Raw genomic sequence first — 26,803 nt, forward strand, 5'->3', positions numbered from 1 at the left:
CACTCCAACTACATTACACATAGAAAATTATTAATGGGCCACTCTTTTGCCCTTTTTTTTTTTTTTTTTTCTTGCCCTTTTGGACTGACGTTCATCACTCATCAATTAAAAAATTCACATATTATTTGATTTTTGAAAGAATGTTAAAATATTAATTAAATTATTAAATTTACTATTTTTTTTTTGTTAGTTTAAACTTTAGTTGTAGCAATAACTATGGTTAAGTCTGGTTTGCTACATTTATAGTTGTAATTTGTAAGGTTTTGTCTAGTTTGCTTGGTTTTTGTGTCTTACATCTAATCTGTAAGGAGTCTCTAGTCCAATCCAAGCAGAGCTCAAACAACCTAAGTAGTTGTTTAAGGCTTCAAGCAGTCAAGCAAGTAATTTTTATTATAGGTCTCTCATAATTTCATACAATTCTATAAATACGGAGTTATAAGAGATCTAAATCCGGAGTATCAAAGGGCAAAAGAGGGTGAATGTGGCATATCTTACAAGTTACAAGAACATACTATGTACTATGTAACATTTCCAAAATGGGTATCCCAGAAAAACAAAGAAATACAAGAGAGAAACTTGGGAGAAAGATCGATAATATAGCATGGATGGTTTGTAATTGAAGTGGGGGGTCACTTGTTAAAGGTGGCCAAAAAACTGATTGGGCCTTTTCCAGTGACAGCAGCTTGGATTGCAAAGATGAGGAAAGCCACCATAGCTAGCCGAGCATGCTTGATTTCCGCCAGCTGAAGCCTGGCCTTCTCGTCGGGGTCGGCGGCCAAACCGAGGGGATCGAAGAAGCTGCCACCAGGGTACAGCCTTTTCTCTGGGTCCAGTTCTGCATTCCTTTGGATTTCAATGTAGCCGATCACTATCACCTCAATCCATATCAATGTTGTCAGGGAGAAGGGAAGCGGGAGGCCGAGGTACGATGATCCTTCCACCAACTCTACCTGATCAAATATGGCCGAGGTACCATTTATCACACCCGCTGCCTTGGTGTACGTGTTTGAAAGTTGCTTTATTTTTAAATGATTAACATAAAAATTTCCTTAAAATACGTTAATTCGTGGAATTGACAAGAAGATTAGCATTACTAAAACTATGTTTTCTCATCGTCATCGGGGTCGTCGTCATCATCAACGACAACCATGAGTTTTGGGTGGATGTGCAATGGGACGCGATGAACAAAAGGCTGTGCCAGGTATTTCGGGTCCCATATTCCAGGGGACCATTTCATTTGGTGACAAAAACAAAGTTTTCAACATCATAAAATCAGCCTACACGCGAGGAAATTATGGAATTATATATCCATCTATGGCCAAAGTAATTTGTTTTTCTCCTCCTATATATATATTTTTGCTGCGACCATTCACAATTTTTGAAAATTTTATAAAAATTAAAATTGAGCGTCACTTAAGTTGCCACAAAACAGTTCACATGTCATATAGATTATCATATCCCAGTCATTTTAGTAGTTGACATGACATGTATTATTACATTAATTTATAAAAATTCTTATAATTAATAAAATTTGTAGTACTCCTAATAGCATTGAGGATCGGTCCTCAGTATAGCAATAAGAATAATAAAAAACAACTAAATCTAAACCAAAAGACCTAAGCAACAAAACCCAAATCATGCTAAGTTGCTTACTATACTCAATTGGATCTATTTGCCCAAAATCTAAATCAACCTTTGCCAAGTTAGAAATTAAGTAGCACCATTGCACCATATATAGTGCCCTCGTTAGAAATTAACCAACTCCTAGGCCTTCTAAAAAGAAAATATGTGGGGGATCTTTTTTCTTTCGTATACGTACGTGAGAATCATGTCGGTGTTCTTTTATGCAAAGATCTTCATATATATTATGAGAATGAATGAGATATTGTTTAATGTATAATATTGCCATTTACCTTTCCAGCGTCCTGCCATGCAACACCAGTGAGTGCTTCGACAGCAACTGCACCAAGTGTGCCCAGCATCGCCCACCGACCATGAATCAGCTCGCACTCCCTAAACCTCTGCAGTCCAAACACCTCCGTGTACGGCTGAAACGGCGTCGGATTCACCTCCGGACTCTCGAACCTGATCCCGATCACGTCGCCAGCCTCGTTCTTCGCCAGGTTCTGGTCCAGCGAGTCGAGATCGAACTGCAAGTACTCCGCCGGCTTCCCGAACCCGAACGGGTCGAACCCACGGTCCCCCACCATGGTCCCGTCGAGCCACTCCGGCGGCTCAGCGCCCGGCAACCACACGAGGCGGCCCGAGTCCGGATATTTTGGCGCAGCTTTTTTCGGAGCTGGTGGTGACTTCTTAGTGCCGAACCCGAACCGGGCTTGGAATCTTCCAGAGCTTGGTTTGGGGTTATGGACACGGGTCCCGAAGAAGTAGGACGCGGCGGCAGATGTGGTGGTGGTGGCCATTTTGGTGGGGTGCGAGTGTGTGAGTGTGGGAGTGTAGTAGGTACAAATTTAAGGAATATATATATATATATATATATATATATATATTGAGAGAGAGAGAGAGAGAGAGATTGTAGGGAAGGAAGATACTGATGGGTGTGGGTGGATGAGGCTTATCTATCTTTTGCCTTATCTGCTGGCCTGTACGAGCGAGGCTGTGTGTGGTTGATGCCCACTTTACTTTATACTTTGGGAGAAAAACAGTAAATTTTTTTTTTTTTTTTTAAAAAATCCTTCATATTCATTCGAACATAAAGGTTTTACGTCATAAAGCATAAAACTCTAATAAATCATAGTCAAAACTATGAGGTTACAATGTTATAGTGCCAAACATAAAAATCTTGTAATCAAGTCCTATCTATGACTTCAACATTTGCTAACTCATGTAGTTATAGAACATATCTTCATGCAGACTCAATCTAATACAGAAGTACTAGCCATATTCACAACTTTTATTTTCTCACTCATGTGAGTAAAACTATCACATCGAAATTAATCCTCCTCAACCCAAAAGCTAAGTTAAAAACCTTTACCCCAAAGATCGCTCATAAAAATAAATCTAAAGAGAAGTCAAACCATTATTAAAAAAAACAAAAAACACAATAAAAAAAAAATAGCTACAACAGTCGGGGTGAGGGAGGTGAAGTGCACTAGCCGATGCTTAGTGGACAAGATTGAGCCGTTTTGCGTCGATAGAGAGCTAAGGAGCCAAGGAGCACGGTGGGCCAGCGTGTGGTTGAGCGAAACCAGTTGAGAAGACTAGATTTAGATTTGAAAAACTAGATCTAAAGTCCAACTGATTCTAGGAAGGTGAAGAGTGGTACAGGACGAAGGAGGGTGGATGAAAGCAGCACAACATAAGCAAATAGATGGCTAGAGCAACTGGATTGGTTAGAAAAACCACAAAAAAAAAAAAAAAAAAAAAAAAACTGAAAAAAAAAAGGGAGCGGGGGGAGAAGAAAAACAGTAAACTTGAGAGGTTCTTTATGTCAAATGACTTCTTTAAGGTTTACTTAAAAAAAAAATCTTTAAGGTTTAAAATTAATTACATTACTATTTCATGGAATATTACTTATGATTGTTTTACCCATCTTTAAAGAGTAACTCAATTGATTGAAGATCACGCCTCATAAAGCAGAAGTCACTAACTCGAATTCACGTCCTTCCTTTCCACCCCTAATACTTCTTATTGGTATTTTTAAGTAAATGTAATATTTGAAATGTTCTTACTACAAAGTAACAAATAATACCATAAAATTATACGAGTTTATATAAGTTAGGCTTCTTTAATAAATAAATCTAAATTTATGATCAAGCTCAATTTATATACTAAACGAACAAAACTTGAGTCGAATTTATATGGCCGAGTTTGAGTTTTTTTATGAACAACTCAATTCATTTAGAGTCCTAATTGAGCCTTATTATGGACTATTTCATGCTCTCTTAGATGAGTGGAAAATGGGCCAGCAAATGGTTCCTAAACGGCAGTCTTTTTCTGTTCTGTGGGGATAAGTTTAAAGTGGATGCAAAGTCCATATCATTATTGATTATTTTCATAACATCTGCTTTCATATAATATATTTTTCCTTGTGGAAAGGGATGGTACAGAAGAAACCAATATGGGTTAGAGAAAGTAATATCCATGGACTGAGGACCATAACTTTACATAAAAGAGGGGAAATCAAAAACGGTGTGTCGTCTTCCAATAACTGCCAAGAAAATGGGTGACCGTCAAATCATCAGCAGGTAACACGATCATGGCCCAAGGAACAAGAACAACAAAGAAAAAAACACTAGAGTCAACCTCAGATGCCCTTAAACAGTACCACGTGTCACTTTTAACACCTCCCACAAATATCTTCTTGGCATCTTTTGCTGTCTCTCTGCTTTACTTTCTTTGTCTTGGATTGATAATTTGCTCTCGTTAGCGTTCCTTCTCTTCCATCGCAGAGGTACACGTTCAGTTTCTGCTTAATAGTTATTAAGTTTTAATTGTAGATTATGGCATATGATCCTCAAGATTATTTGTTAGTTTATGTTATATGATTCATCAAATATTTCTTTAACTCTGTTTTCTCTTTGTGGGTACTCTAATATCATCAGTTATTTTACTTGTGATTTATTAAGCTATTATGCTCAACATAATTGCGTTTATAGAAACAAATTTAAGTTCTTTGTGGTTTAAAAAAAATAAAGAAAAATTGAATTGGCTTGCTGACATGTCCTTCAGACGATCAGTTCTGTTTTGAAAAAGTCAAAAAATAGTGTAGTTTTGTGGCTATGAATCGATTGCACAGGAAAGCTTCTTAGATGTTTTAAGCAATTTTCTAGACGGCCGGACTGACGAGAAAAGGTCACCAGAAACCGTCAGTTTCGGAGGACTGCAGAAACTCCGATGCCTAAGTTAGTGATGGCTCTAGGAGAGAGAGAGAAACTGAATTGAGAGTGTGTAAGTAGAGGAAGGATAAGTGTACTGGGGGGGAAGGCCTCCCCCTTTTATGGATTCCCGCCTAAAACTTGTTACCTTGGAAAATTGGGGGAGGTAGTATGGCGTGAGCAGACAGTTATTCGATGTGGCAAGGAAGGGAGATTATGTGTGGTGCGCCCCATTGTGGCCTAGACGCGCCTTGGTGAGACAAGTCTTAGAATTGGGCGATGGACCGTTTCTCGGACTGTCGGGGCCTAGCTGGTTTGAGCGGTATTGGGCTGCCCGACCTGGCGCCGTATTGGCTTGTTCTAAGGGCCTAAGGGCCCCTAGGTACACCATTTGATAAAGTGCTTCAACATTAACACCATTTCCATAGGTCGTCTCCGCCAAGATTCAAAGTGTAACGTGTTGTGTGCTTTGATATTAATGTTAGGTAGCTAACTAATACGCCAATAGTTTAAGAGCGGATGAAACATGATAAGTTAGGCCTTTAAACTTATCCCATACTAGGCTGGCCTAATCTAGTGCTCATACTCCAAATTGGGCGCCACCAGCATCATAACACTATGTCTCATTAAACATAGGTTTAGATGTGTAGTCACAGCCTGACATGGCATTGGTGTTAATATACTGGTAATCCTTGATCCTTGATATTGTTATTTGGGGATGACAGCCTTCTATCTTACCAACGGATAGATATGTCAGAACAACGACAATCATCTTTAGCGCAGACTAATTGGATCAATCTAATTTTAGCCCAATTTAAGTCCTTTTCATTGTTTAATCTTGCTAGTTAGGTAATGGTATACTGCATATACTGCTATTGACTTTAAGTGAATTGTGTTGTTTCAGGGATCTTTATATTAACAATGAAGGTTGCAAAGGGCAAAGCATCAACAAGGAAGGACAAAACGGAACTATCAAAGCCAGTTGAGGAAAGGTAATTCTGTTTTTGTCAGATTTTGTATCCAATCAATGTTTTTTGAATGACTTGGTTATTTTAATCTGATTGTGTAACGTTAGCTTCAAGTTTGATTGTTGATCAGAGAGTCTTGGTGTGGGTTTTTGTAGTTAATGCTAGTGTCATGTCCATGTTTCTTTTTTTTTTTTTTTCAGAAAGATTGGAAAGCGAAAGGCAGCACTTAAGGCTGATAAGAGTCGCGTGACATTGACCAAGAAAGCAAAATTGGACAAAAAAGATCCTAACAAACCAAAGAGGCCTCCTAGTCCCTTCTTTGTTTTTCTGTAACTTTCTCCTATTGTCCAACGGTTTAGTGTGTATTTGTCTTTGGGGGAAGTTTCTAGCTCAAAGGCTCACAAAAAACATACAATGGTATTACTGCAGAGAGGAGTTCAGAAAGACTTACAAGGAACAGCATCCCAACGTGAAGGCTGTTTCAGCTGTAAGCATTTAGCCTGTATTCCATGTTACTTTTACTATAAAGTGTTGTTACTGAGTGTCATAAGCCATTTTATCTGCAATAGAAATTAATCTTGCTACTGGATGTTGTATCTGAAGGTGGGAAAAGCTGGTGGCGGGAAGTGGAAATCCTTGTCTGCTGCGGTAAGTACTAAAGTGTTTTCCTTGGAAGGTACTTGAATTGGTTGAAATGAGTTGAGGACAATAAGTCATGAGACCACCTCCTAAGCTGGTTACTTTAACTTTGGAAACCTATGGATTCAGTTTATAAAGGTGCTGCATAAACCTTTCACTGTCGCTTCCACTGGACCTGATTATGCACCAAGCACATGTTCGGTGACTTTGGAACTTCAATGGTGTGGCCAAGCCAATACCAGTCTGGTGTAAACTGCAGGTGCCTTCAATATTTTGTATTGCTTGGGCCTGAAGAAGGGACTGGATGGTGGAATTTGACATATGCATCCCTTGATTGATGTGGCAAGTTGGAATTTAGCACATATATGAATTAGTTGATATAACTAGTTATGCAAAGGGTATATTAAGTTTTTTAGTGCTGTAAGTTCTATTTCTCCATCCATGGCTTGATTGGTGGCTACAGAAATGTAGATACTCTTTGCATTTCTCATGTGATGTTTAACTGGACCTGATTTTGGCAGGAGAAAGCTCCATATGAAGCTAAATCGGCACAATTGAAGGCAGATTATGAGAAGCTGATGATTGCGTACAACAAAAAACAGGTGACTTTCTGGATCACTTTTTTGGAAGAAACTAATGCTCCATCCTTTGCTGCTTTCTTTCGTCTCTTGACTCAATTGTAAACTCAGGAAAGTACGGATGATGAAGATGAAAGGCCTGGCAGGTCAAAACCTGCTGTGAATGATGAAGATGATGAGGAAAGTGGGGAGGTAATCTATATAAGCTATGATTTGATGCATATCAGCTGCATAGCATGTCATTCAAGTCTTACGTCTGCAATGGTTTTCGTCTAACAAGAAAAAAAAAATTGTCATCTTCCCATTTTTGGTTGCTAAATAAGAAATAGAAGCTGCTCTTCAAAGTCATAGATCTAGGAATATAAGCAGTCCAATTTTTAAGTGATCGTGAACCTCGATTCACAATGCTGTAGACTTTGCTTTGTGTCCCACCTAATTGAAAAAGAATTCAACCTGTTCAAAACTTAATGGCTAAATTACACTTTACCTCCCCTCCCTTCCAAACTATCATCCTACTTGCCCTTGCATCTCTAAACTGCAATTATAAAAATTACCAAAATGTTGAGTTGCCCCTAGTCAAATGTAGCCATTGTTTTGGATGGAAAATGTCCACGTGACAAGCATGTGTGTCACAATTATTTTGAAGTTACAAGTTTATCTTAATTGTGAAACTATACCGTTCTAGAAATAGAAAAAACTAATGCAAGGTCGGCAAATAAGGGGCCATCCTCTTTATTATAGGAGGAGGGGGTGGAGTTACGCCTCATATCAGATAGGAGTGTCTGTGCCACCACCCTATTTATAGATCTAAGTTGAAGTAGGTAATAGTTTAGAAGTACAAATGCAAATACAATAATAGTTTGGGAGGGTAAAAAGTGTAATTTACTCAAAGTTAATTCAAAATTACTAAATGACCTCCCCCGGCGCAACCATATCAGACTGGCAACATATTTGGATCTCATAATTTGCAATTTTTGTTCCTTTTGTTCTACTGATTGATTAAAGAATTCGTTTTATCTGCCACTTTGGTCACTCCTAACACAAGTTGGCTTTTGATTATGTAATAGGATGAAGATGATGATGATGAGGAGGACGATGACTGAATGTGGCAAGCTCAAGCTCTGTTATTTGATTATGTAAAGTATCCAGTGCCCTAGCTCTGGACTTTTTACGATTGTACATTTGGGCTATGTTATTTCTATTAGTTTCTTGGTTGCTCCTTTATCTACAATGAATACACCCTCGTCTGTTGAATAGCTGATTTGTAAGCTTGATCCCAGAACTAACAATCAGTGGTTTTTGTATCTCCATGACTATTCTAATCTGCTCCTTGTATTGGGCAGTTGGAGTTTGTCTTAGCATATATAAATATCTTATACAATTCTCAACTACTTGTTCATTAGTTTTAACCATTTATTTGAAAAAAATATAAAAAAATTTGTTTTAATTACAACAGATTTATGAGGTTATGATTACATGCATATAATTCGTTCTAAATTTTGATGATAAATACTGCCATGAAAATCTACATTCCAATACATTCACAGCGAATGTATGGTTAGAAATATGCATGAGTGGGCCTGCATGCTTTTTCTTTCCTTATCTAAATAGTGTCATGACTCTCTCCTTGAGAGGGCCCATCAAACACGATCAAAGTACTAAAACCCACCAAGATCCTAATGGGCCTTTTCCTTATCAATACATTAAAACTTTTAGCTTCAAACTCCGACCCCCCCAAAAAAAGAAAAATCAATAAAACAAAAATAACCTATTTTATAGTCAAGATTTTATTATTTTGTTGTATTGATGATTTAGCAAACGACCGTATGTTTTGGTATTTATTTGTCCATGGTAAATGCCTAAATGGGATGTGGAAGTTAGGGTTGAAATTGGAAATAATATGATGTGGCCCATTGAGGACAAAAAGCAATGGTAGTGCAGTCTTATCAGTGTGGATGTTGTTGGATCATGGGCTACTGTAAAAGTTGATAACTTATAGAATTAATTAAAAAGGGCAACCGACTTTTGAAGCCATTATTATTATACCTAGTTATGGGGCACAGTCCAGCTCTTAAGAAAGTCATCATCAACAAATAGGCTGTAAAGAAGGGAATAATTAGATAAAGAGATTAGACCAAAAAAAGATTTTAGCAGATGTTCATGTGGAAGCCTAGAGACCATCATAATTCACATGTGTCAGTGTCGGAACATGTTGCCGGAAAGCGAGAATGCGATGGCCCCATGGTCGACTGGCCCATGGGCCACACCCATCATCAAAGTAAAACGCTAAAGCTAAAAAGAAAAAGGCCTCCCACAATCCCAACACGAAACCGATTATTATTTTTTAACATAATTTTTATCATTGTAATCGCATAATCTCCAACATTAATCATTCCCGATGTCAGTTCCAACAACATTGATGGCCTCTGTTATTAGTGTGAATCTTTCTCGTTGATGTCGGAATTTTGTCGGTGATTCAAGCTTTCACGTGCGGCACTGCAGGGTGAGAATTCAGAATTCAGAATTTCTTTTCTTTTCGTCTGTTTGCTTTTGGAGTAGTGGAAATATGTTAAGTGGATAAACAGGACTTAATTACCCGTATTATTATTGTTAATATATTAATAAAATGATTCATTTTTATTATTATTTTAAAGCATAAATCATGAATTGGAATAGAATTGAAGGGCATTGAGTTGGGAGTGAGAAAGTGGCTTGCAAATCTACTGTTGAAAAGATGGGAAAAGAATAATGTATTTGTTGAAATATTTAGGCAAATGAAAAAAGGACATGCCGACAATGGATGATTCCCACAAAACCAACTAGACTAGTCCTTTCGTATACTTAGGTAGCTTTGCCCCCCATTTTTCAAGCAACATGCAGAAAAAATCCAAAGGAGCAAGAAACCGCGTTTCACTTTTACTGTTTTTACCTTGTTTTGTCAAGGCAAAAAGATTAATTGGGTTGATTATTTCTGGGAAATTAAGCTTAATGAATAACTGAGTCGATTAGTGAAATGATTGGTAGAGGTGAAGAAAGTCAACAAATGCTGCAGCATTAACAAAGGAATTGATGAGCATTAAAGGACAAGAAAGAAGAATTTTTTTTAAGTGGGGTTTTTTACTTTTTTTTGTTGTTGTACGTTGTTGTCTAATTCTACTTGATTAGAGACAAAGCAACCACAGGACTGAAGATTCAAAAGAATTTTAAGTGGGTTTAGGTAAGATTTCGCTATGATCCATCTCCAATAAGAACGGCTCCAACACTTTTGGTACTATAGGTGAAGAACATCATACAAATTAACCGGCCTAATTAACGTCTTCTTTTTCTTTTCTCTTTCTTTTGTTATCATGTATTCTTCAGGTTGTCTGATTTTATATGTTTTGTAATTATATTGTTGAGTCGAGATTATGCAATGTAGGATCTAAAGGCAAAACCACCCAAAAATTCTAATAAAGGAGAGGATTTAAAAAAATATATATATATATATATATATATATATATATATGAAAAAGCTTTCAGAAATGTAGAGGGAAGCGGCCCATATTACAACATGATTTGCTATGAAGTTGAAGTCGGCACATTAATTGAATTTTGAAGTATTTGTCTTATAGTGATTATACATTTCTATGTGTTTCTTACGTTTTCAAAATCATTTTTTCCTATATTCTATTCTTGGGTGGTGAGCAACTAAACAAAATACAAAAGATCCTGCAAGATTCCCGGGTTGAATTCAATCACAATCCAGCCCGTCCTTGATACCTGACTACCCTTGGCCACTTGGCATATTGCTAGGGCCTAAATCCACGAACTGCCTCCCCTCCCCCCCCAACAAGATTTCGATGGATGCATGCATGATCCATGTGCTTTGCAATAGAAATTAGGGCTGACAACCTACACACATTGTAAAGAGACGTCTCGCTTATGAAGTTTGGCATGTCATGCAATTTTCTGCTTGAATTTCATGAAATTAATTTGTGCAATAAATGAATGAGAGAAGCCGGGGCTCCAGTGCTTCTAGCAGCTCTCGAACTTTAGGACTTACCTAATCGGGACACTTGTGTCCCGTATCTCCTCTTTCATTTGTTGTCTCAATTTTATAAAATTTGAATAGAAAATTTCAAGAGATCTTAACTCTTATTTCTCTTTTCTTTAAAAAGAGATATGTGTATAAGACTCTCTTGTTGAACAAAGCCTCACCCGTGAGCTCTTTGCATCGGCAAAGGCAAAGACTCTAATGTATATGCAAGAAAGTCTCTCTCCTAATTCTTCTATTATTATTCATTACCCGTCATTTTTAGGTGAAAAATAACAAGAGATTTAATTGGATCCATCCTTCCAACCACGACCACCTATCAATTCACTTGTCATGAAAGCATTTTACTTGGGGCTCCACCAAAATGCAGACCCACTGCCTCAATATGCCTTAAATCATATATTCCGAGCTCATTTAAGCATAATAGCTCGTAGCTAGGGCTAGTGGGCTACTACATATCATCAAATCCAATTATATCTAAAGCAAGCAAATGGGAAAATATTTTCTTTCTTTTCTTTAGGTAATTTGACATGGCAAATTAGAATTCATGGCAAACCTTTCCCTTCATTAATTAGGGTAAAATCCCCACGAATTACCCATCTAAAACAGAATGAGAGAAACCAAATTCTGTGAATATAAATAAGTTCCAAATACCAAATCGAACCAAATAGTATGGCTAGGGCTGAATGAATCTCACCTTGAAGGACAATGAGGCAGAAGGTGGTGGTTTTAACTTGTTGTCAATCACTTTCAGTTGGAAAGCAAAACGCCAAAAAACAGAGGAGCAGCCATAACCCACCACACAAACCGCTATGTGGAGTGCATGTGAACTTTTCTCCGACTGAAACTTGTCAGAGTCCCCCCATCGCTCTGTCTCTCTCTCACTCTCTCTCACTCACTCAGTGAGAATCAGTTTAATAATGGAACCACACGTGCGCACCCTCTGACAAACCCGTTCGTGTGAACTCAAGGCAGACAGACATCGAGAAGCGTAGACACATATATCTTATATTATATTCATCAGAGCAGAGCAGAGCAGGATTCCAGTGCAAGCGTCTGCCCTAGGCCTCGGGTCTCGTAGCTGACCGTTGACGGTTGACTCATGACGTCACTCCATGCCTTTTTAAGTCAATAAAAAACCATGTGGCGTCCCAAATGCGGACCGCGATTGCTGCCTTTAAATTTGGAACGACACATATTACCGACAATTTTTATTGTACGAATCTATCAAAAAAAATTTAGGATAATTTCACTATATCTATTGTATTACTACGTGAATTTGATAAATCTTTTAAACTTTAAAACATTTCTAAATGAACTTTTCAACTTTTAATTACAGTCAATTTGAACCATTTCGTCAAATTTTAAACCTTAAAAGTGAGATAATTTTATACAATTCCAAATTTACTCTTAATTCTATTTTTCTTTTTCTTTTTTTTTTTTTTTAAAAAAAACGAAAATTAGAGGTATTTTGGTCTTTTTAGGTACTGCTGTTAGAAGTTAACGACTAGAACTAACGGAGAGGTTCAAATTAACTGCAATTGAAAGTCGAGAAGTTCAAATTAAGAGGTTTTGAAGTTGAGTAAACCTCCTATGCGGTCCATCTGCAAAAGGGATCTTTTGCAGCAACTAATAGCACAAAGACACATCACCTAAAGCACAAAAAATGCACACAAATAATCTACAACCTAATGCACTAGATTTTGAACTCAAAAGCAAGAAAAATTGAACTACAGAGGCAGAAACAAAGAGACCCCCATGGGTCTCTGCTGAAACGATGGCCGTGGGTCTCGTCAGACCCACGGCCAGTCAGACCCAACCACCCGGCCAGACCCACGGCGTGGGTCTGGTCGTGGGTCTTGCCGTGGGTCTGGCTCCGGCGCCGTGAGTGACATTCTCCGGCACCGTGAGTCATTTATTCCGGCTTTAGGATGAAAAAATTCCTAAGGGTTAATCTTCCCCTCTAGATTTTAGTTTTGAATCCAAAAATGAGTTTTGAGGCACTAGAAATGAGTTTTAAGGCATTAGAAGCTGATTTTGAAGCTGGATTTGTCAGAAAAGAGGCCGGAGAGGATGACCGGAGGTAGTGACCCAGCAGCTGGGTCTGGGCGGAAGTGCGGCTGGGTCAAGCCAGACCCAGCCGTGGGTCTGGCCGGCGCAGAGGGATGGACGGCGCCGTGGGATGCTTGCCGGCGCCGGTGGTTTGGTTGTGGGTTCCCTGGCGCCGTGGGTTCCTTGTAGTTTGGGCGTGAGTTTATCTAGTGTTTTTGATCTTATTTTGTTAAAATGCACTGGATTATGTGTCCACACATGAATGGTTGCTGCAAAAGACCACTTTTAAGGTCCGACCGCATAGTAGGGGCACCCTTTGAAGTTTAGAAAACTTGTCAAATCGCGTGATAGTTCAGGGGTATAAAATAAAATTACCTTTAAAATTTTTGAATGAAAAATGATTCTTGTTAATATTTTATTATTATTATTTTTTTATCTTATTTTATAAACTTAATATATTAACTATTAAATTTATGGACTCGTGTGACAACTAATAAGAGTAAATTTATTTTTTTTAATACGTAAATGATTAAAAAATTGTTGAAAAATGAATGAATTATCGTATCTTATTTTTTATGAAGGATTATTATCTTAATTTGTAAGAGCATCATAGTAAAAATTGAAATAAAAATAAAAAAATAAAAAATAAAAGGAGAGAAGAGAAAGGGGTACTAGAGATGAGATCACTGGCAATCTTTATCGTATTTGATGAGGTTGAAATTAATTGGGAGTGAATTCTTTGGTCCCATTTGCAGGAGGGGGGGGTGGAATAAATGGGTCTAAGATTTGATGAGATTGCGTGGTCGATTCTTGACAAATTAACCAAATTGTTCAGTGATATATTTGAGCACCATAAAATCCGGCCATTTGATTCATCAATTGGCCCCAGTGGTGACAGAAACCTGAAATATTTCTCTTTTTTAACTCGTCATCGATCTCCTATACCTGCTGCTGAGAATATATTGCCTCTCTCCCTTTAAAAAAAATAGTGTCGGCAAGCATGTATTATTCTATATATATATACACTAAGAGGTCAATTAGGCTGCAATTTTGCAAGTTATAAACGTATGTGATTTTAACAAACGATTAACTTTGTTTATAAAAATCGCAAAATCAAACTGATCCACGTGAAGAGCAAAGGGTGGCTGCTTTCATTGCTAAAGAAGCAATTGACCTCACAATAGCATGTCAAAACCCATATTTTGGGTTTTGACATGATTTCATGATCCATAGCTTTCAATTGATTGAATGCATGTGGTGAATTAAATGGGATTTTTTCGATGAGTCTGTTTTATCTTTTGTGCCCAGCACATCAAGATCGGATAGGAAGTCATGGTCCGTCCAAGAGCACGGACCCGTACCAGCTTGGATTCGAAAAATTGGTGGGACAATTGCTTTGATGGACTAGCATATATCTAGCTAGTTGTTGATGATATGGTTCAGCCTCTCTCTCTATGATGAGTGCACATTTTGGTTATTACACTGAAATCAATCGTGCCAAAGTGCATATATATATATATATATATATATATATATAATTGATATGGGCCCTGAGAAAAGGAAGTGGTGACCGAATACACAATGACTTGTCATTAGCCGAATCCCGTCACCTTACACGTGAAAAAAGGTGTTACAGGGTTGTTCATTATGATAAGGCCAACAAGATTTAGATCCTCTACAATTTTCTATCTAAAATGTAGGCCCGGGCATTAAAATAATTGTAAAGAGCCAAGAGAGATTGGCCAATCTCTCTTCTTCTTCTTTTTTCTTTATTTTTTTTGAAATTTCTGAGGGTGGGAAAATAGGAGAGCTAAGTAATTGAGAAAGAAGAAGAACAAGTAAAGAAAATAAAAAAAGAGAGCCGTACTTTGCATAAACACGCATAATGCATTAACAGGCAAGAAGCACGCGAGGGAAATTAATAAGGATTTATCTTTTATTACATAATCATCTAAATAAAGTAAAGTTTTGGAGATTATTTTTTGGAAATTATTTATACTTCAAAAAAAAGAAAAAAAGAAAAAAAAAAAGAGAAATGCCATAATTCTATCCAACAAGGCTGATATGATACTTTCAACTAACAATTGGATTAATCTTCAATAAATAAAAAATATACATATAATAATTAATTTGGAATGCCACCTCAATATTATTGGACAATTCTAAAATAAAAATATTATATCTAACATTACTTTTTTTTATTATAATAAATTGTTAGGAAAATTAGAATACACAAAATAAAACTTGGGTTGGGATACTTGATTGAAGAATTATAGTAGGTTTGAAAAATTAATAGAAATTTTCAATAATTTTATTGTTCAGGTTATTAGCAATTCGAATATCAGATATAAGAGAGTTCCTATAAAATTCATTTGTTTGAGATGAGTCTTGAACAACCAGCCTATTTATTGAGGCAAATGAATCTTATAAAAAATCATTAGAGATAGAGATCCAAAATAATATGAAGTTAGGAAGACATTCTGCACAAATTTCAAGAAGCATACTCAAGATTCAAAAGGTAATTATGTATATTGAACCCTAACAAATAACTAGAATCGCTTTCTTGTCTATCAATAATAATTATAATTAGGCTTATGAAAAAGCTAGCAAGTTTACACAGAATAGTAAAAGTGTCAAACAGTCGTAGGATCAGTGGAATGTTCATGCAGTAACCTCGGCAATGGGGTCAGACTCCCATAATCCGGCAGGCATGCATACTACAAAACATAGTATTCCAAATGCTTAAAGCTTCTAATTTGTGTCAAAACAACTAACCTACCTGTATATATACCACCATCAGAATCACTGTCTTAAATGGATGGAGACAAGAGGTTCTTTCATTAAAAACCACAAAATAAGTTTTAAAGAGAGGGTTTACATTCAGATTTTGAGCAATTTTTTTTTTTGAATCGTTAGTAATTTGGATAATAAATATGAGAGTCTTTATAAGGTTTATCTGTCCAAACAAATAAGTGGGCGCAATCCAAAATACGCTTGGACAAATGGACCCTATGTTATCATTATATATATTTTTTATTCAAACAAAGAAAGGAAACAAAAGCTACATTGGGTGAGTCTTTCTCATTATTGATCCTAACAATAGAAACAAAAGGGAAAAGATTGAAATGCTTGATCTTATGAAAATTGGCCCACTTGACAAACTGAAGTGCTCTAGAGTTAGCACTGAGGGAGGCTTTCAAAGTGGTCCAACTTTATAAGAGCTGAATCTGCTGATGAATGTCTCCAATGAAATGACTAAGCGAGTCTTATATTAGCTGTCTTATATTTAATGTTTAAATTGCCAGAAATCTGGATAACAAAATTGTGAGAACTTCTATCTAACATCAACAATTAATGGAGGATTTAAGAATGTTTAGATGGTCTCTTTCTCTCTCTCTCCACAGGCTAAGTGAATTGAAAAAGGTGGAGAAGAAGGCAGCAACACATGATGGGATTCTTTCTCATATAAAGCTTCTTATAGCAAATATCCAAAAGGATGGTATGGGTGCTTCCTAGGGATCATAATTCAGTGGGGTTGTTTAGTGGGTAGAAAGCTCAATGATCCTCATGGGGACCATGTGGATGAACATGCCATCATAACCTCATATTAAAATCCACCCCTATAATTGCAACATACCCGTCATTATTCATCAACACGTGCCCGGTTGTTTACCTTGCTTTTATATCATCATTTTAGAAGCTTCATTTGTGGGATCCCATCTCACCCAACTTGCCTGGGATCGATCGATTATAAGATAAACTTGGTTTTCTATGCTAATTCATCAAAACTTGAGTTAATAATCATCATCAAAAGGAAGGCTTTTCCTCTTTTCTCTTATAGAGGGAGGCACCAACATTCCTAATCAGGTGGACATATTGATGCCTAAGAGTGCGTTTGACCCAATAATTTTGTAAGTCAACAATCGCGAAAAAAAATAGTATTGTTTGGAAGTATATATAAAAATAAAAATAAAAATAAAAATATGCACGAAACAATCCGAATATTCAAAACCTAAAAAGGGCTGCGTTTTTTCGAATTTAAAGGACGAGTTGTGATTTTACTAAATTAGAAAAAGAAAAAGGTGAAAATATTAGAAGGTGCAAGGAGATTAAAGTGTCAAAACAGGTGTATTTGTTTGTAATATGTGGTATAATTTAAAGCAATTAAACTCAAAACTGTCCCAAATAATTAATATAGGACACCGCAAATGAATGTGACGGAATGGTTATTATAGTTGTTCCTTGCGTATCAGACTCGATCCGCCTACCAACTTTAGATCCGAACAGCCGGCCCAAAAAATCTAAAGCCGTATCCAAAGGGCAGCTTGATTAATCAGCTTATATATATATATATATATATATATATATACCCTTCTTCTCCTTTGTTAAACTGACCATTCTTTAGTATTGATGAGATTCAATATAAAAAATATTTGTACAGCCACATAATATTTACCAATTGAACAATTGATACTTATATAGGGGAGGCAGTTCATGTTCGTGTGTTAGGTTTAGTTTGTGTCAAGACATTAATATAAGATATATTTTGATCAATTTAATTAAACGGGTTAAACCCCTCTACCTTAATTCGTAAATTTTGTATTGAGTTTGTAAGTCATGTCAAAAATTGAGAACCTTAAGTATCGCGTGTCGGATTCAATTGTGTTAAAATATATGTGTATAAGATTATATATATAAATCATAACACGATAATTTTAATTAAACGAGTTATATTCCTTTAACCTTATCTTACTAATTTTATTTTAAGTTGAAAGGAAAGTTTGCCGGAAAAACAAGTATTTATGAAATGACAGAAATGTCCTTCTGTCTGATCTGATATGTAAGGGCGACATTGCATAGGTGTCATTGGAAGTAACTTAAAGTGGCAAAACCTAAAAGCAGAAAGCAAAAAGTGATGGTACGTATTTGCTACATATTTTCCCCTTTTTCTTCTCCTTTTAAAGAATTTTGCACATTTTTTAGGCTACGTAGAATCAAAAGATAAACGAGGCCACCCAATGGAGGAGGGTGGATGAAAAGAGCACGCCACGTGCAAATTTTTTTTTTTCTTTTTTGGCGTTAAAATATTAAAAAAAAAATTTCCTTCACATCGTGCTAAGCACGCCGTGTAACCTGTATCACGGCTCGTGGCTCCTACTTCCTGCCCAGCTTCTTCTACCCTCTATTTCCATTATCGTCCAACAAACGCCCACTCCCTTCAATATCTAGCAGATTTTATCAGCCAATTGATCAATTTGCTGCAACCAAATAACTTGTTCGAATTTCAACAATTTGTTGTTTGAATTGCTAGCAATTCGAAATAAAATATAAGAGAGTTTCAATCCACATGTTCGACGAAATAAATTTCATATTAACTTTTTTATATTTACTAACGACAATTTTAAAGGAAGAATTTCTATCGCAAATAACATAAATCATAATCGATGAGTTGGGATAAAGTTTGTTTGTTTGTTTTTTTTTTTTTTTTTTTCCATAAAATGGGCTGTAAAAATACGGACAACATGGAAAGAAAATAAAATCTAATTCACATTTGGCATTGGAATTGTGAATTAATAAAGTAGGCTCTTTATGATCATTCAATGGAGGAATTATGGTGGTGCATGTGCAGTGTGGTGGTGCTCTACATTGGCTAGCATGTTTGGCAAGTCACATGTGTTTTTGCCACAAACTTCCTTACACGTTGACTACTACTTTAATGCCTCTCAAACCATTAGGCAAATCTACTCTTAAGGCAAAGAAAAATGAACAGATAGACCGAAAAAAGTTTTGAATTTTTTTTAAGTAAAAAGAGGAAAAAATAATAATAAAATTGACTTTTTCTGATAAAAATAAGAAATAAAAGGAGAAATATTGATTATATATGTGGCATGAAGAAGCATATAAGAATATCTCTAGCAGAAGTAGATAAAATAGCTACTGAAAATTTATACTCATTTTTACATTCATACTCAAACAGATTACCTATTCCATTCTTTATTTTTTTAAAATATTATTTTGTGTGGAAGATAGTGTGAAAGAAAGAAGAAGAGAGAGTAAAAGAAAAAAAAAAAAAAAGAAAAAAGAAAGATAATAATAAACAAAGTTTATAGTGTAAATAGTAAATAAGCTAATAAGTCAATTTACTATTTATACTAGAAGGAAAAACTACATAATAACTACGGGAGATGCTCTAAGCAATTTTAGGTATCAACTGCAATCTAAAATGTCGTCACATAATTATAATTGTTAATCTATTTTGAGGGAATTTTTTTATTTATTTTTTTATTTTGACCTGAAAAAGTATTTTAAGATGAGGTAAAAAAAAAAAAAAAAAAGAAGTTACAATTAATGATATTTTTAAGCTGTATGTAATGTTGGTTATATTTTAATTGTTTTCTGTTTTGAAAGAAGAAAAATAGGAGAAAGAGAGAGATATTTAGTAAAAGAAGGGTTTACGGTAGAAACTATAAAACAGGAAGGAACACAAATATCCCATCCAAGGAAACTTTACCACACACAAAAAACCTCTTCCTGATTTCTTTCCCCAAAAGTCTCTTATCCTCAGAGAGACAGACAGAGAAAGAAAGTTTTTGGCTGAAAAGAAACATGTCAGACACGAAAATAACCTTCCTGCTATTTTAGATTCATGGCAGATGGTAGATACCCACCCGTGTGCTGCCCTTTTCTCTCAAACGCTTGCTATATATGCACATATACAGATAAATAGCCATCTCCTTTACTGTAAATTTTCATGGCGGTTTTCGGGTATCTCTGTTTTCCTCTTGTTGTCTGTACCGTCGTTTTCTTTTTTCTGATCCGGGCCTCTCGGCGCCGGAGGCTGAGGCTGCCACCTGGCAACCTCGGGCTGCCTTTCATCGGAGAGACTCTGCAACTCATTTCCGCATACAAGTCTGAGAATCCTGAACCCTTCATCGACGAGAGGGTGAACCGGTTCGGACCCATATTCACGACCCATGTTTTCGGCGAACCGACGGTGTTCTCTGCCGACCCGGAGACGAACCGGTTCATTTTGCAGAATGAAGGGAAGCTGTTCGAGTGTAGCTACCCGGCGTCGTTATCGAACCTGCTGGGGAGGCACTCTCTGCTGCTGATGAAGGGAAATCTTCATAAGCGAATGCATTCCCTCACCATGAGCTTCGCCAATTCCTCCATCATTAAGGACCATCTTTTGGTTGATATAGACCGCTTGATCCGGCTCAATTTGGACTCCTGGACCGGCCGGGTCTTACTCATGGAGGAGGCCAAGAAGGTACGATCCAATTCCAAACAAATCAATTTTTAATGTCATTGCTCATTCTCTCCTATTCACCTCCGATGCTGCCATTTGTCCTCTTCTCCCATTTTTCTACAAAAAACAAAGAGAGAGAGAGAGAGACCTTGTCCCACATCGGCTACAGTGCTGGGGAGATTGAGATATAATTATATAGTATATACAACCATGACATGTCCTCTAAACGGGGTATTTTGGAGAGGATCCAAACTGTGTCGTTTCTCCCTTTGTGTAACACGGTGACTCTGATGAGTCAACTCGGTCGCGTTAAAGAAGTGGGGGCGTGGGTGACATACTGATACGCCCCTGCACGTTGGGGGTGTAAAAGTTTTGGGCTGAAAGTCATAATATATATATATATATATATATGCACACCTGTATTATGTTTTTTTTTATCTCTGCCTCTCTCACTCACACCTGTATTTGTTTGTTTTTTTTTTTTTTTTTTTTTTAATTTACATAAAATAACATATATAATAATTTTTTTAATGTGTTTTTTTGTTGTTTGGGCAACGCAGATAACATTTGAATTAACAGTAAAGCAGCTGATGAGCTTTGATCCATGTGAATGGACGGAGAGTCTAAGGAAGGAGTACGTGCTAGTGATTGAAGGCTTCTTCACCGTCGCTTTGCCTATCTTCTCCGCCACCTACCGCCGAGCTATCAAAGTACAAATATGCTTCTCTTTAAACATGTTGTTATTATTATCATTCCTACCAAATAAACGTAGTTAATATTACTTGTCTTAATCATGTTATTATATATATCTATTGTTTCTCTTTTTGAAGGCAAGAACTAAGGTGGCAGAGGCATTGACCCTGATAGTGAGGCAAAGAAGGAAAGAGAGTGAAGCAGGAGAGAGAAAGAAGGACATGTTAGGAGCCCTCTTGGCCGGAGACGACGGTTTCTCCGATGAGCAGATTGTTGACTTCTTACTGGCTCTGCTTGTCGCCGGCTATGAGACTACCTCCACCATTATGACTCTTGCCGTTAAGTTCCTCACCGAGACTCCTCTTGCTCTAGCTCAGATCAAGGTAAGTTCCTCCCACGTTTCTCTGTTTTTTATTTTGTTATTTTATTAATTATAAATAATGATGTCAATAATATATAAGAAAAAAAGTTTACAGTAAAAATGCATATAGAATGTCGGTATCTTAAATTTAGGTCACGTCTAAAAAATTGGTCTGACCAATAATTAATGGTGTGCATCGTCATGGGCCTAGTAGATTGCCCTGAGCCACTAAGAACCTCAATTTCATTATCCAGATTCTCATCCATTCAACCGACAAAAGAAAAATCAAACTGGTACTTGAATAATTAATATCAGGAACTCAAAGTATTTTGAGTTTCTGTAACTGCGATCGAACGCAATTTCGCACTGTTAATAAGTACGATCGATCGCACTATCAGAGAAGAAATGAAAACTCTCGGGTAGTGCGATCGATTATCTTCATGCAATGCGATCGATCGCACTCGCAGTAGGCTGAAAACACTGAAGCACGATGACGCGATGAAGCTGCTGAAGACTAAAACTGTTATTCTTTCTATTAAGCTTGGTTTGTAAATAACAACCTATTGTTATATAGTTAGCAGTTAGTATATACTATATATACTATATATACTGTAAATGTACAAAATCAATTGATTGAATAAAGTTTTACAAAAGAGAATTTTTCTCTCAATACTCTGTTTTTCCTATTTCTTGATAATTAATGCAAAAGGCTTCATTTTTATACGGTATATTTGTATATATAGGATTTTTTAACTTCATATTTTTATATATTTGAGGATAAACTTCTTAACCTGTCATCTGGGTAAAAGCGGTGAAAGCTTTTAAGTTATCTGGTAACTGATTTTAGCGGGTGAAAAATTCCGTTGAATGTTGTTTTGCAATCGACCCTCAAGCTGTCTACATTTATATATATATATATATATATATATATATATATATATATTAAGAATTAATTAAAAAAAAATAACGAGGAAAGTGAAGGAAATACTTTTTATTTTTTATTTTTTTGTCTAGTGAAGTGTGTATGTTTGGCGGTCAAAAGTAGAAGGCAAAGTACAGATGAGGAAGTCAAAGAAGTAGTAGAAGGGACATGCGGCTTGAACCAGCGGACAAAATGATGGCTTTCCAAATTGCACGCCACAAGATGCGCTTTGTCAAAGAACCTCTGACGTGTCAGAATCTGATCACACTTGGTTTTTGACCAGATGGTCTTTCTTTTACCCAAAACACCCTTCCCCCTCACGTGCATTCTGGTCTGACTTGTGTGGCAGAGTTTAGCATTGTTCCTAGTAGTGACATTAGTAGTGACATCGGAGATCGTACATGCTGATTTCGAGGACCACAAAAGAATCGACGGTGGAAAGTGAAAGATGATGTCGTGTAGTCGTCACCCATACTGTAAACCTAGGATTGGTTTGGTGACTTGAGTAAAACACGTGATGGTTGAACCGTCACCGTTGGATTGGATTTTCCTTTTGACTAAGTAAGGTGAAGGAACGGTCAATGGTCCGTTAGTCGTTGGGAACACCACATGGTCCATGTTTTGCTTTTAATACAAGTATTTACTGGGCTTGAATTCGTTAGGTGAATCAGAATTAGCTTTCCCCTCGAAGCTCAATAAATTCTCTTTTTATTTTTTATTTTATAAATTCTTTCATTGTTCCCCAAGAAGATATTTTGAGACATCTAGAAAAAACTAGGGGCTCGTTTGGATTAAAAAGAAATATTCAAGAAAATTAAAAAAATATAAGAATTAATCAAAATGTTGATCATTTGGGATTTCCCTTCACTTGTGCATCTTAGGAAAAAAAAAAAATCAAATGGTTTTTGCTATCCTTGTACACCATTATCCAACTATTCTTTATGTTGGTCTAATGGTTCATGCTTGTGATCTATTTTGACAGGAAGAACACGACCAAATTAGGGCAAAGAAGAGTGAGATGGAGCCTCTTGAATGGACTGATTATAAGTCCATGCCATTCTCTCAATGTGTAAGTACATTGTTAAGTGAATCCCATAAATCAATACAGACAGCAAGAGCTTCATCTTAATGTAAATTTCGCTTATTGTTTCTAGGTTGTTAATGAAACTCTGCGAGTGGCAAACATAATCGGTGGGATATTCAGGCGATCGATGACCGACATCAATATAAAGGGTAAGGAATTTCCTATCATGGTCTTGGGTAATTAATTTATTATTTGTTTTCAATTAAAGCTTTTAATACAACTGGTGATTTAACATGGCATCAGAATAAAAGTCCTGAATTCAAACTTAGCTTCATATATCTTTATGCAAGTAGGTTACACAATTCCTAAAGGATGGAAGGTTTTTGCATCATTTCGGGCTGTACATTTGGACCGCGACCACTTCAAAGACGCTCGCTCTTTTAATCCATGGAGATGGCAGGTAACTCTCTCTCTCTCTCTTTTATACACACACACAAACACGCATGGATTTCTTGTGTTTTTTCATTAATGATTGGTCGTTAAATTTAATAGGACAACTCGGGAGCAACAAGTCCTGGGAATGTGTTCACCCCATTTGGAGGAGGGCCGCGGTTGTGCCCTGGTTATGAGCTTGCTAGAGTAGAGCTCTCCGTCTTCCTCCACCACCTCGTCACCCGTTTGAGGTAGGGTACATAAATCATGAATATTTGTACGTCTCTAGTTTGTGCCATGTGCCTATGCACTCGCACACGACACAAGCTAGAGGACCATCAGGTGTCATTAATTATTGATGTAACAATCCTAACACGTGCAAAGGACGCAAGCCTTGCTCTATAATATGACCTTGCAACAGTGTATTCTGGTACTAATTTGGCCTTATGATGATTGACAGTTGGGTTCCTGCTGAAGAAGATAAGCTGGTTTTCTTCCCCACAACCCGGACACAGAAGCGGTACCCGATCAATGTGCAACGTCGAAATGTGTCTAAGCTGTATAAAGACTAAGACCCAGAGAAGCAAGAGAGTCAATATGTACAAGATCTGTAATCCCGTTGACGCCAGCACTAATAAAATCAAATTATTAGCTTACTAGCATATATCTACACTAATTTTCTTCAATTTGAAACTTGTTTCTCTCCAAGTCTTTAAACTAATGATTACCCCCTTCAAACGAGAGACTTTCTAACTGACAAGTTTGGCCCCAAATGCCAAAGAACTAATGATGAAATTGAAGCTTTGATGAGTAAAACGCGTGTGGAAGATGTGAAATCATGTAATAAATATTTTGGTATGATAGTGAATCAAGAGTGTGTTTGGCCCCACGCTTTTGTAGGCCAAATGCGCGTTTTAAGATAAATTTGTTAAAAGTTGTTTCATTTAAGAGTTCATTAGAAAAAAATAATAATAATAATTTGACAATGCGAAAGATAAGGGCCCATACCTTGAAAATGATTTTCGGCCGCAGGTGTTTTCCTCGCTGTCCTCGAGCCCCCCTCAAGTTTACTTCACTTTACATAATAACGTTGGGCCTCATCGTCAACTATATACTTTCCTTCAGAAAGATGAATACAAATATTTTTGTGTGTATTATTTAGATCTGTTTTTAATAGACTAAATCTATCTCAAGAGCCAAAATCATTCTTGATTTTAACTCAAAGATAAAATAAAGCAGCATTATTTAAAATGAAAAGTATAGTCAAGATCAGCTGGAATCAAAGTTGGGAATTGTTTCTGTTGTTGGAAACCAAACAGTTATATCAAGATATTGAATTTTGCCAGTTGATTTTCTTAATTGACTATTCAAGTAAATCAAAATTCTCCTACATAAATCATCATTGTCAAATCATGTTCTTAACACATCAGCAATGAGAAAGATTTAACATTTCTCAGCAGTAAAATAAAGTACAAACCACCCTAGCACCTGAACCTAGAACTGGCTCCTATAATTCAACTGCTTAACCAAAAGAAAGGTAGGTTTCAGAACCTGCTGCTTTCCCGGCTTTTTAATGCAGACTCAACGATCTTAAGCTTTTTCGAATTCTCACTATTGACAAGAGAAATCTTCTCAAGCGAGGATTGCAGCTGGGAGACGTGGGCATCATGGGCAAGATTCTTCTTCCCTGATATTTGTCTTTGGCGATTTGATACATTGTCCTTCAAAGATTGTGTGTGCCTTCTTAACCTTGCAGCTAAAGCGTCAATGGAAGAGTGCAAAGCATCCAATTCAACTCCTGTAAAGTGGTCTACACAGCGACAAAATAGTATGTAAATGAACCGTCACCAAATGTCAAATTGTAACTTGAAATGTGAAAGGGAAAAGAGAATAAAAGGTAACTCTTTTTTTTTTTTTTTTTATTAGGAAATTTTTGTGAGCTTTGATTATGATCGATTTAATTATATAAGCAATAAAATTGAGCTATCAAGCAACGAAAGGTCATATAGTCACAACCATTTCTCTCAAAAGAACTTCATCAACGCATTTACAATAGACAAAAATTCATTACCAAGCTCAGACTTGAACTCTCCCTCTGCCCTGGACAGTGGTCTTTTATGAGCGCCAGGCAAGTTTCTCAACCGTTGCAAGCGCTGCTCCAGAATATTGTGCACCTGGGTTGCACGATCAATCCTCTCCTCCAACCTCAACTGCTTATCCACGACTTTCTGAAGCTTCTGCTCTGACCCAACTAAACGAGCATGCTGGTCATCAATTATTCTCTTCAAGTGAGGCCCATGATGCTTAATCTCAAAGTGAACCTAGAAAATGGGGGAAATGTTGACTTAATATCATTCTTAAACTCAGACAGCCTGCGGACATTGTGCAGTTCATCTTCTTTCCAAATGGAATTATTCATAGGTATGAGCAATGCAAGACAGTGGACACTCCTGACATCACAAACCTCAAGCTGCAAAGCATATGTATCTTAAGTACAGTAAAAATACCTTTTCTGATGCATCAACCACAGTTAAAAATCTCTGCCATCTTTTAGGCCATCCTAGAAGTAGATATTGCTAAAAAGATGGACAGCTTTATTGACTATTGATAACTATATTCTTTATTGGCTAGTCAAACTTTAGCTGATAATTCATTCAACTTTGGGACACTACAGCTGTCGGGTGGTTTAAAGAGTAGAAAACTTTGGTTGGAGATTTTTTGTTCACAAATGGACAATTTCCTAAACATGTTTCACTCCATTTTGCCCAAGATCAGGCAGAATACATAACAAAAGTTCAAAAAATGAAAAAGTGAGATCTTGAAACCTAAGCACGTTCTAAGATGACAAAAAGGGGGGCCAAAAATGTTCAAGAGGTCCTATTGTATATGTACTACATCCAAGTAAAAAGTGACTATTTTAAGTTATTTGGTTGGATCTTACCTTATGTGCATATTCCACGTAATTTTCATGGAAAAGCTTGAAGTACTGATGAAGAGTTTGCCGACCTTCAATA

General features: G+C 36.7%; 4 protein-coding genes across 4 annotated transcripts in view; 2 read left to right on the forward strand and 2 right to left on the reverse strand.

The window, feature by feature from the left end:
• Positions 1-370: 370 nt before the first annotated feature.
• Positions 371-2,466, reverse strand: LHCB4.3 (light harvesting complex photosystem II). Its single transcript, XM_059603015.2, has 2 exons — positions 1,914-2,466; positions 371-950 (listed from the first exon to the last, which is right to left on the reverse strand). Exons 1-2 carry the CDS (start codon positions 2,421-2,423, stop codon positions 630-632), a joined length of 831 nt encoding a protein of 276 aa, XP_059458998.2. The 5' UTR covers positions 2,424-2,466; the 3' UTR covers positions 371-629.
• Positions 2,467-4,306: 1,840 nt separating this feature from the next.
• Positions 4,307-8,411, forward strand: LOC132186662 (high mobility group B protein 3). Its single transcript, XM_059600655.2, has 8 exons — positions 4,307-4,414; positions 5,743-5,830; positions 6,007-6,135; positions 6,236-6,293; positions 6,410-6,454; positions 6,967-7,047; positions 7,135-7,215; positions 8,091-8,411. The coding sequence occupies exons 2-8, from the start codon at positions 5,760-5,762 to the stop codon at positions 8,124-8,126; spliced, it is 501 nt and encodes a 166-aa protein (XP_059456638.2). The 5' UTR covers positions 4,307-4,414; positions 5,743-5,759; the 3' UTR covers positions 8,127-8,411.
• An 11,195-nt stretch (positions 8,412-19,606) lies between these two features.
• CPD (Cytochrome P450 superfamily protein) lies at positions 19,607-24,448 on the forward strand. Its single transcript, XM_059602980.2, has 8 exons — positions 19,607-20,378; positions 20,918-21,067; positions 21,188-21,433; positions 23,316-23,402; positions 23,488-23,566; positions 23,711-23,817; positions 23,910-24,040; positions 24,250-24,448. The coding sequence occupies exons 1-8, from the start codon at positions 19,860-19,862 to the stop codon at positions 24,359-24,361; spliced, it is 1,431 nt and encodes a 476-aa protein (XP_059458963.1). The 5' UTR covers positions 19,607-19,859; the 3' UTR covers positions 24,362-24,448.
• A 713-nt stretch (positions 24,449-25,161) lies between these two features.
• MOS7 (nuclear pore complex protein-like protein) overlaps positions 25,162-26,803 on the reverse strand; it is a gene marked incomplete in the record, with an annotated part of 8,163 nt that continues 6,521 nt past the window's right edge. Inside the window, 3 exon segments of the mRNA XM_059601426.2 lie at positions 25,162-25,599; positions 25,861-26,110; positions 26,731-26,803. Coding sequence (XP_059457409.2) covers positions 25,334-25,599; positions 25,861-26,110; positions 26,731-26,803 — 589 coding nt within the window.

Source organism: Corylus avellana, chromosome 6 (genome assembly GCF_965113065.1).
Source record: "Corylus avellana chromosome 6, dhCorAvel1.hap1.2, whole genome shotgun sequence".
Classification (NCBI taxonomy): Eukaryota; Viridiplantae; Streptophyta; class Magnoliopsida; order Fagales; family Betulaceae; genus Corylus; species Corylus avellana.